General features: G+C 40.2%; 1 protein-coding gene across 1 annotated transcript in view; it reads right to left on the bottom strand.

Annotated features, from left to right (window-relative positions):
* Window positions 1–257: 257 nt before the first annotated feature.
* LOC140063974 (voltage-gated potassium channel KCNC1-like) overlaps window positions 258–11,573 on the bottom strand; it is a 91,213-nt gene continuing 79,897 nt past the window's right edge. The window contains exons 4-5 of the mRNA XM_072110316.1: window positions 8,112–8,174; window positions 258–7,985 (exon numbers count right to left, since the gene is read on the bottom strand). Coding sequence (XP_071966417.1) covers window positions 8,113–8,174 — 62 coding nt within the window. The 3' untranslated portion in view covers window positions 258–7,985; window position 8,112. The remainder of the gene's footprint in view (window positions 7,986–8,111; window positions 8,175–11,573) is intronic.

Raw genomic sequence — 11,573 nt, 5'->3', positions numbered from 1 at the left:
GAGAATGTAATCATCTCTCATCTACTTTCATACCTCATCTCTCTTTCTATGTTACAGATACTAGAGAATGTTCAGAAGCTAAATGAAAACCTGGACCCTGATAATACAAGCACATTGTCAGCATACACTAGAGGGATCATAAAGTGTCTGCTTAGAGAGTCCGCGGCCACACTCTGGAATTTTACACTGAATATCACTGAGTGATAGAAGCTAAAACAGTAATAACACTGAGTTAAATTGTAAAGCAATGGGTTAAAAATAATCTTTATTGTGTAAACATCACTAGGGGATTGAAATTTGACAGTTTTCTTCCGTAGGCAAACCCCCTTAAGCTCCAGCGATGGATCACCCAAGATAAAACCTAGGCCCCAGGCTCTGATTCAGGCACAATCTACCAACTTGGACATAAGACCAGGTCTGACCTAGCGGAGATTTCTGCTACTGTCTCATTTTTCTAGATCCTTAGACTAGGACTCTGGCAAAGGTGTGTCAAATATAAGACCATATTGACAGTGGCTCAGCTTTCCTAGAAACGGATGAAAGATCAACATTATTCACTTGTTTTTGTGTTTCCATCCATAGAAAGAATTGCGTTTAATTTGGACAAATGTAGAAATGTTCTTCCCTCAGTGAAAATCATATAGAATTAAATATTGCATGATTGTTTTGATGATGAAAGAGAGAGATTGAGACATTTCCCTTGGCACTTGTATGTATCATGAAAAAATGTATGCCCCAAAGTAAGAACAGGCTTTAAATTCCCTTTACATCTTGTTGATATTCCCATGGCTCTGTGTGATGCACACAGCTATGGCTTCTGCACAGAAAGGAAACAGATGTGTTAATCATTTCGTAAATACTTGTTTTCTAGCTTACATTTATTTCCATTTATATTCTTTGCTTTAGTATAAAAGCATTATCAAAACTGCAAAAGGAATCTTCAAATACCAATGACTAGCATTTAACAGACTAGCAGATTTACTGGACTATGAGAAATAACAGTGAATAATGTGCAATAGTCATCCACCATTGTCATTAAGTCAATCATCTCCGATGTCTTGATGTCACGTTGTATTTCCATGCTACAGGCAATTAAAACCTACCATTATTATGTTATGTTAGCGGTGATGCCATCTTCATTTCTCCTTATCAGTGTTGTCTCCTTGTTCCAACAGAGTATCACCAGAGTATCACCATGATTATGTTTTTATTGATCTAATTTCCACTTACCTTATGTCCAATGTTGTTGTTTCCCATGTAACAATCATCATGTGACATCATTTTCCAATGATCAACCTAGAAACTAGTTTTATCTTCCCACTTTACCATTCAACCAGTGATGTCATCTTATTTTATCGTGTTTTTTCAGTGTAGCACCTCCCTTTACCTCTACCAGTGATATAAATATCCATTATTGAGTTACCAGTGATATAACCGCCTATCACCATGTTATCCCTGATGTGATCTCTATTATTATGTATCCAGTGACCGCGTCTCCCACTATCCTTTGAGACCATATTATTATCAGTGATTTTGGTGAAGTTATTCCCTTTTACCATTTTGACAGTAATGTCATTCCACATTATCATGCTATGTTATGCAGGGATGTTGTATTCTCTAACCAGTTATGTAGCACTTTCAACGTCATGTTATCGGTGTTGTCATCCTCCTTTATTATGTCACTATGTATGTGTTTCTCATGATCATCTTACCATTTTTGTCTTCAACCATTTACCATGACATTTTGCTTTATCACCTTTATCTTACCATCTTGTCATTTATCATTACCATGTGTAACCAGCAATCATATCTCCCTATCTTATTATGTAATGTAGAATCTTGTCAACCTTTTTCACATTATCATGTTAAAGCTGTTACCATATTACCATTAATGTAAGTGAAATCATGTGCAATCTCATAGTCTTTAATATTCAATTGACCATCTTAACTGACAATAACATACTGCTTATCAATGTCGAATATGCATGAATAGAAGTCAATTCTCTCCTCACTTAGAGTAAAAAAGCAATCTGACTGCCAATCTATAAGAAAGCCTGTACCATCAGTATTATATCATGTTGTATAATAATATAATAAGAACTATTCTGTTCTTTTTTGTGTACTTATATTTAATTTTACAGCTATTTGGAAATAAAGGCTACCTACTTTTACTGTTGGCAGCGACCAAAGTGAACTTTGGACACTGCATATAATTACAAATTACCTAAGAAGTCACAGGGGTTGGAGGATAGGTATTCCCTACTAACCTTGGCTAACTGTTAGAACTTTGAATCTATGGAATAACCTGCCTCAGGCGTTGATCACAGCAGGGACAGCAAAGACCTTCAAAAAGGGTCTAGATGCCTAATTAAATCAAAATAACATTGATAGTTATATAATCTAGAATTGTGTTTCCTTATAATCCTTATTTATCTAATCTTGATAAACATATGTCTTTTTTAATCCTTACTAACTATGTAATGTATGCTGGCAGGAAGTCAGATGATGTGAATTAAACTGATATAAAAATACTAAAATGATTCAGAATACAGAAGCTCTCAAGTCTTTCAGATACACTGCCCACTGCAGGAGAAAGAGCAGAAATAAGGTACAGAGAATTTGCTTTACATAGTTAATTATATTATAACGTTTACTATTACTTCCCGCTCCCCTCATTTGTGAAATTAAAACATTGCTTTAAATGTATAGTTACTCTTTAAACTTCCCAATCACCATTGGTGACTGGTGGAATATGCCTAATCTAATTAGCCCCTTAACAGTCGGGCCTGTTTTCATTTTTAAGTTTCTACTTTTCACTACCCACCTTCCAAAAGCCAAAGCATTATGAGGGCATGTTATCTTTGGGATAAATTGTACATCCAAGTACCAGTATTTAAAATTCCATGTAATGTACTAAAATACTGGTAAAAAGGAGGTGATTTGAACTTTTAGACTTCATAAACCAATTTTTTAACCCCCTAAGGTACAGATCCAATAGGCTGAAATCCTACTGTATTGAAACATATAGGAAATTTACTGGTACTATAAAAGACCCTTCCTCTAGAAGGTTCTGCTATGACAGGTCTGAGAGCCTTGGTGAGGGTCCCTGCTGTCAAAGGAACTGCTCAGTGACCCAAACGATGTCACACTGGGGTACTGATTGAATTGAAGATAGCGGCAGCAACGACTTGCTAGTGGCTGTTACAACTGTCGTGTATGGAGAGGATTCTGCCCATGAGCCCACCTCATGCCCCCTTAATGATGCCATGATTTACTGTTACGTATTAGCCTTTAAAGGGTTAAGCGCAGACCATTTTGGATTTACATCTTGTAGTCATATGCTGCTTGCTTGGTTTGCTTTAATGGGGTTTCGGGGGTATTTAAAATAATATAAGCAAACTTGCCTTTTCCTAGCACTGACTATTTCAGTGCAGATTCAGCTCAGGTCCCTGCTGCACAACCACTTACTGCTGTCTTCTGACCTACTGGTAATGCTTTGGAGATGTTTGCTCAGCCAATCACTGTCTGAGACATTCCTTCCTGAACGAGTATCTATAGGATTCACTGGTAGGCATAGAAAAGAGGGGAACAAGGCCATTTTTAGTGCAGGACAGCAGAGTAACCTTTTCATATGTTAAAGCCTCGATTTAGTGTACTTTTAATTTAATGGGAAACACCTTTAAAACCCTTGTTGCGTACCAATTACCGTACCATTTATGGGAGCCTGTATAGCTTGGCATACTGTTGAAGTCCTTGTGGTTCCAAAGGAACACTCTTACACAATGCAAGAGCATATTGCTTGGTATATTATTACAGAGTAGTATAAGTCAGCAACGCTCAGCTCTATGGCGGATCATGGATTTTATTCCAGAATTAATGCCTGCAATGTTTGGAAAATAGAGGCAGGCGTGATATTAGCTACATTCTGACATCTTCATCCCAACTTCCCTTTGATGTGTTAATTTCCTTGTCAGTAGCGTATCTGAACATAATACGTAAGATGAAAGTGCATCTAGAATAAAATAGCAGATTAGTTTTGCGTAATTGTTACATAATCTCTTCCCGAGTCATGACATGAGACGAGAAGACTGCACTTCTAACGTATATATTATTAAAATTTCAGAGTGGATAACAAAGCAAATGACTAAGATCAGTGCAGTTGCCAAGAGAGCAAACGGCAGTTTCCAAGAATCATTGATCCATGATTGTTAAATTGGTGGGGAATTCATCTTGGATATGGTTCCATCAAAACCATACAGAATGAATGGATGGTCTGGCTTATTTTTGGCATCTACTGCTCGTTGCCTAAGGGAGCTGGTAAAACTTATGGCCATCAGTAGTTCACCACAGTGCACATGAATCTGTGATGCCTGAAGGAAATAGAATATATTGTCAGTTTGTAGTCAAATTTTGTAGAGGAAAGTACTGAAGGTATTTTGCGGTGTGCATTTTGTTTGTTCCAAACTCTGGTGAGTCTAATACAAACCAAAGTCTAAGTGGTAATTGAACTAGGATTGACTTTACCTAATTACAGAGGTAAAGTTCATGTTGATAAACCTAGCACTACAATACTAGTCAAGGAGTGTGCCTGTTAATTGTTGATAAGAAATTATTACTATGCTCTAGAGTTGTGGGTCTGCCACTGAGTTTGGATCCCCATCAATCTCACATAGTTAGATCACTATGGAGAGTGACATTCAATGAGTAGCTTGCAAACCAATTTGATGAATTGGTTATACGTGAGTATAAGCCAAGGTATCTAATTTTAGAACATGCCCCCTAGTGTACAGCCAAACTTTGCCCCCTTCTATATAGCTAGAAGCCTATGCCCCCTAGAATATATATCCAGCCTGCTCATGCCCCTAGTATATAGCCAGCATCCCATACCCCCAGTATATAGCCAGCCAGCCCCTGCCCCCAGTATATAGCCAGCAGCCACTGCCCCCTAGTATATAGCCAGCATGCCAGTATAATGCCCCAATATATAGCCAGTTTGCCCATGCCCCCTAGTATATAGCCAGCCTGCCCATGCCTCCTAGTATATAGCCAGCAGCCCATGCCCCCCAGTATAAAAACATTAGAAAAAGCTAGCCTGCTTGTTAAAGAAGCTGACCTTCTGACTGAAAACCAGTCAGTAACATACATTGAAAAAAGCTGGATTTTACATTTGCTGACTACATGCTATTGGTAGCCAACGATAGTCATGTGATTATTTACAGAGTGTCACAAAAAAGAGAGTGAAAAAATAATTAGCTGTATGTTATGGGTGTTATGGTTTATCCTCTGACTCTTGCTTTCCATGTCTAGGATAAGATTTGTGTAGCTAATGCTCTGGGAATAGTCATTTGTTAAGTGGTGAGTCACTCTGAGATCATTACAGCGGAGAAGCTTGCTTGGCAGGACATCCATAATTCAGAGGGAAGACCTAGTGAAAGCGAGTCAGCCATTTTATGACATCACTGTTCAGGTGTCCTTGTGCTAAGAAAAGCCTTTCATGTTACTGAATCAGCGGGACTGGCGGATTCTACTCCACTAGACAGCTGTATATTAACCCTCACTGTGCTGCTTTATATTCCCACATAAAATAAGAAAATAATAACTTTTTCTTTCACTTTTTGGTTTAGATTTTTTAAAATTATTCTGCTTATAAGGAGTTTTGGGGTTAACCATTGTACCTGAGCTGCTGCTTACAGCAATTAAATGATATGTTTTACATCTCCCAAATACAAATCTGTAGTCATTGTAGACCTGTCTTTCCATAATTAAAAAATGCATATTTTACACATTTTTACTTTATGTGAAAAAAACACTATTTTGTTCACAGTAAGTAAAGGCATGCTGATATATATGATGCCTGCTACAGTTTGCATCTTTTTTCCCCGAAGATTTCTGACACTGTTGACAAGTCCATATATTTTCCTTTAATAAATTAATGTTTTGTTTGTTTGTATTTTTTATAACCATGAGATGTCTTTGCATGGCTGCATTCATATCTCGTTTTTCCCTCCATTGTAAGGATACATCAGGGAGAATTTTGTTTTGTCCTTACAATGGAGGGGAGCAGCATATCCAACCTTGTGCTCATGCAAGGGGTTACGTTCTCTGGTTCAGTTCCTCTCCCCTGTAAGTGGGAGAAGAAGCAAACTTTGGCAGGATTTAGTAATTGGCTGCTACCGAGGTTCACGGTGTCCACATATTTGGACAGTTACATCACTAGGGAAACAACCAAAGCATATGCTCAGCGCAGGCCAGTCAGGGATGTCACAGAACCGCATCCGTCCCCTATAGTTTCTAATGGCCCTTGCCGAGCGTATACTGCTCTTTTCAGCAAAAGCAGGATGCAAAGGTGCAGTCTTGTGGGTGCGACTTATACTGAGCAGCAGAAGTGGAGTAAGTCTGTCATAGGCCCTGTTCTATATGAATAATATAGCCCCTACAAGTCTTAAATTAATCTTACATAAGGTACTAGAATCAACCTTTTGGTGGATTGAGGATGTGCCCCTTTCTGCCTGTTTTCAATCTATGGTTTCAGGACCTCTGGAGGACCTTCAAAGGTCCCAAAATGATTCCTGGGTTAAGGCGCTTCTCAGTATAAAATTTTGTGGGTGGTTTAAGTGGCAATGGGCACCTAGAAGGATTGGGCCTCAGGCTACTGCCCAAACCACATATATTATAATCCACTACTGCTGAGCAGAGGCAAAAAAGAGGCCTCCAGCTGACAATACATAAACTATAAACTCTGTGAACTCATTCAGCGTGTTTAACGGGGCTTTCCAAGCGTATATGCTGAATATGTGCTAAAAAACACATATGAGTACAGCCTTACAGCATCAGGGTATGTTTCCATTATGTGTCCCCTTGTCAGCACTGTCAGGGATGTCACTTACTTTTTTCATGTCAACTGATGTTTCATTGCCACATTTTTTTATTTTAACTATTTTTTGACACATTTGATGCTGTTTATTGCTATATTTTAGTTATGCCTTAATTATATAATCAGTAGTAATTCTTTAATGAACAAATTTAGTATTTTATTATGAAATAGTTCACTGCTATTGTTAGCTCCCTGTATAGTGACTCCTAAGGTCAATCCTGTACAGTATATTGCTCATGAGTGCCATAGAAAGTAATAACTGCCCCAGTAGAGGCAAGGACTCCGGAATATCATTCAACACAGAACACTCATTCATGTGATCTTTATCAGGTGTCAGAAAATCTTTTCGCTTAGACCACATAGTAGCAGTCCACTCACATCTAACCCTGTTGTTATATGCCCTGGAATGGTGTTATACTTTAAGGTTGGTATAACTGCATGTTAAATTAAGTGGGACAAAATTCTGCAATACAGCAAATTACAGTACATACAAGCTAAGTAATTATGGTCCCAGAGAGACAACAAATCCACTTTATGAGGAAAAAGGGTTGCATCAGAGTTCATTGGGTCTGACAGTAATAATAGCATGCACTACAGCTGAATCAGGCAAATAGAAGCCTCCATAGTTTAAAGGTGTTTAAAGTGGGATCGATCGATCGTGTCTGATAGAAAAAACTGGAAGTTCTAAATTTGTCTCATAGCTCTTTTTAAAGGGGCATCACTGACAGAATCCTCTTTGCACCCTGATGCAGGATCTATCCTTGAAATAGTTTTTAAGGTCACCACTGTCGCCACTGTAGTTACGCCCCTGCCAAAGAGGATCACAAATGTACTGTATGTTTCATTCAGCCAGCATTGCTTGTACATGATAGAATCCTATAGATTTCAGAGTCCTTGGGGAACATTTATCATATTTGATACACTTGAGCACTGGCTTATGATGAAGTCCTGAAGTATTCGGTGGGGCACTGTGCCGGTGTACTATTCTACATCACTTATGAAAGGCTGTAGTGACTGTGTGTGCCCCGTGCTCGCCAACTCCAGCGACGGTTGCTCCCTTCAAAGCTTCATCGCAATTACTGGCAGTTTGCTAGATGAGTTTCCAAGTCACCTACAGGTAAAACCAGCAATGTGTATGTGCCAGAGTTTAAGTGATCTGTCATTTTAGAAAAAAATGACACTTTTATTATTACACTAACTTTACACTAAAGTGTAGCTGATAAGTATTGCCACTTACATTAATTCCACCATATGTTCACATCTGTGTCAGAGGTTTCGTTAGGAGCCTCCATTGCAGACTCTGTCAAAAATCACAGGTAAAAATAGTCATGTATGAAGAAATTTTTTCATCTGGCAAAATGACAGATTCCTGAATGGAAGTTCAATAGTCTCCGTTATAAATAATAGGATCTTTTGGGCTCTGTAATTTTGAACCTTTGGGACCAATATGAACATAGCCTTAGCAAGTATATTTTAAGAGGACCTTTCACCGCCTCAACCCCTGGTTGCAGAGAAATCAATCGCAGTGTTCTGTCAGAAAGGAGGTACTGGAGAAGAAGATGGGGCGTGTGTTATGCTTATCTTATCTCATACTGTCAAATCAGTGGCAGACAGTGTGCAATCTCTTTATGCTCATCTAGATGCTCTGTTCATACATTATGTTAATGAAATGTAAACTGAATATAAGCAGAATGTTAACATAGTGTTTACAAAAATGTAATGTTACTAATTGTGATGCGAATGGGATGCAAACGCAATGGAAACACAGACACAGTGGAAATATGAGAGCAGTTTAAACGTAAACACATTGTAAACACACATGTAATGTAAATGGTATGTAAATGTAAAAGTAAAGCAATTTAAAATGTGAACAGAAATGCCACAGAAACACCACACAAATGCAAGTGCAACGTAAATGTCATGTAAACACGAATACAATGTTAACATGGTTAAAATGGCACGTGAATGCAAATGCACGCAAGCGCCATTTAAACACAAATGCTACATAAACTCCACACAAACGCCAAGTGAACATAACCCATATAGTGCCTAAACGCGATGCAAACAGCACATAAAAACAACATAGACACAAACTCCACGTAAAAGGACGTGTTAATGTGACGCAATCGCCGCGATAGCTCAAACACATTCACATAAATGTCATCACCATTTAAACATGACGCAAACGCAGTCATGTTAATTCAAGCGCCATGTAAGCACAACACAAAAGCATTCATGTGAACGCAAGCGCCACATTAACACAATGCAAACGCACTGGTAACAGTGGCGTAACTAGGAATGAGTGGGCCCCATAGCAAACTTTTGGCAGGGCCCTCCCCCCCTCCCAACCACAGCACCTCCTCCCATCCCCTGCACATTTTGAACATATACAATGATTTTTTAAATTGTTGTTTTAATTGTATTAATACAGCATTAAAAGTAATTACAATAAGGTTAGGAATGATGCACCAAACACATAAAATGTCCGGCAACGGCCTCCCTCCGCTAATAATAGGTCCGGCAGCGGCCTCCCTCCACTAATAACAGGTCCAGCAGCGGCCTCACACCGCTAATAACATGTCCGGCAGTGGCCTCCCTCCGCTAATAACATGTCCAGCAGCGGCCTCCCTTCACTAATAACATGTCCGACAATGGCCTCCCTCCGCTAATAACAGGTCCGGCAGCAGCCTCCCTCCGCTAATAACAGGTCCGGCAGTGGTCTCCCTCCACTAATAACAGATCCGGCAGCGGCCTCCCTCCGCTAATAACAGATCCGGCAGCGGCCTCCCTCCGCTAATAACAGGTCCGACAGCTGCCTCCCTTCACTAATAACAGGTCCGGCAGCGGCCTCCCTCTGCTAATAACAGGTCAATAACAATACAAAACATATATACTTACCTTCTGGCGCTCTCCGTATATACATATATACATACATATATCTCCACACACATATATAATCATATATAAGGATACAGGCATATACATATGAATTATACTCACCTGTAACTGGTTCCAGCGCTGGTCTCTTATAGATAGCAGGTGTCAGAGTTTGAAATAGAATACCTGCTATCTATAAAGGGTATAAACTTACCTGTAGAGGTCTTCAGTCTCTCTCCTCTCCACAATGGCAGCTCGTCCTCCGGCTCCTCCAGGCTTAACCCGACATCGCAGTTGTCTGGACGTCAGGTCGGGGGTCACATCAGTCACGTGACCAGTTCGGACTGAGCAGACGGGGGTGGGTCAAAGAAACAGAGAAGGCAGCGAGGTAGGTGTGGTAAGCCAGGAACTGAGGGGGCAGGAACGAGCCGCCTCCTCTTCAGTAGTTAGTGTTAGCACAGAGAGAGTTAGCAGCGCGGGATGCGCAGCCATTATCGCAGAGGTTTTGCAGCATGCGCATCCAGTGGGCGGGTTAGTGGTGGGGGCAGTTGGTTTGCTGCTATTATGTTTGGGTTATCTGAGCGCACGAGCGGTGCCGCTGTCCCTATTGTGCCATAGTTAAGCCCAACATTATGATTTGGCCGTGCACCACGGGCCCCTGAGCTCCTGGGCCCCGTAGCAATTGCTACGGCTACTACGGTGGTAGTTACGCCACTGACTGGTAAAATGAAAACTGAGCTGTAATTGGCTGCCGTGGGCAACCAAGAACATTCTTACTTTTAGACCGCTTTATAAGTCTGCCCCATTGTGTTTACATTGCAATTTCGTAACATTGTGTAAACGCTATGTAAACGCAATGTCAATAGAATATTACCGGAATGTGTGTGAACACAGCCTATAGATGAGTATAGAGTAATTACAGCTCACTACTTTTCACAGTGAGAGAAAATTAGCATAACAAACGCCTCCAGCTCCAGCCCTGCCCCTCTGACAGAACACAGATTAGAATGGTGAGATACTGGGACTGATATCTCCGAAAAAAATATAATGCTCTGTATACAGAGCTGTGTGCGTAGTCCCATGGGAGTGGTCAGTGAAGAGTGGGGCAGACATGTATGATATCCTAAGGGGGGAAGCAACGGGCAGAATAATATTTTTATTTTAAATCAATGCATAATGGAGCGGTTTCCTGAAGGTGGGGGTGGGAGTGTACTGATCCTCACTGGCCACTCCCATGGGGCTAGGGACACTGCTCTGCATACTGATAGGTAAGCTTTCATATTTTAAAGGCTCTCATAACTGTAGATATACTGCATGTCTAATTATTAAAGGGGCTGGGAAAGTTTTTTAACTTACAGTCTGTAAGTCTTCAGCCAATTACACCCTAGCGAGTGTGATGCATCAAACCTGCAGTGTGTGCTGGCTGGAAACACTGACAACTGGACTGAACTGACATGCTGAGTTCAGTTCTGGTTGCTTAACGTTCAAGTTAGACACACTTCGAGGGAGTCTTTTATCTTCTAAACCATTATAAACTGCCTAAAGAAATGTCTACAATTTAAAAAATAACTTTATTATTTCTGTTTATAATGGTGTGTCTGAGAAATTTCTGTTTAAATAACATGCTAATAACATGCTAATGAGCCAGTTGGTGCATCAAGATCCTGCCGTTAACATCCGAAGAGCTGTTATTCCTGCCCGAACTCTACCCACTCTGTCAGATTAGCAGGTGATTTGTCTTGTGAGAAGCATGAAGGAGAGGAAAGTGTTTTAGGAAGAAAGGGCAATGCCCTGGGTGCTAAGGACGCCCATTTTGTACACC

The sequence above is a fragment of the Engystomops pustulosus genome, chromosome 6 (assembly GCF_040894005.1).
Source record: "Engystomops pustulosus chromosome 6, aEngPut4.maternal, whole genome shotgun sequence".
Classification (NCBI taxonomy): Eukaryota; Metazoa; Chordata; class Amphibia; order Anura; family Leptodactylidae; genus Engystomops; species Engystomops pustulosus.
The sequence above is the reverse complement of the archived record's forward strand: the minus strand, read 5'-3'. Positions and strand labels throughout refer to the sequence as shown.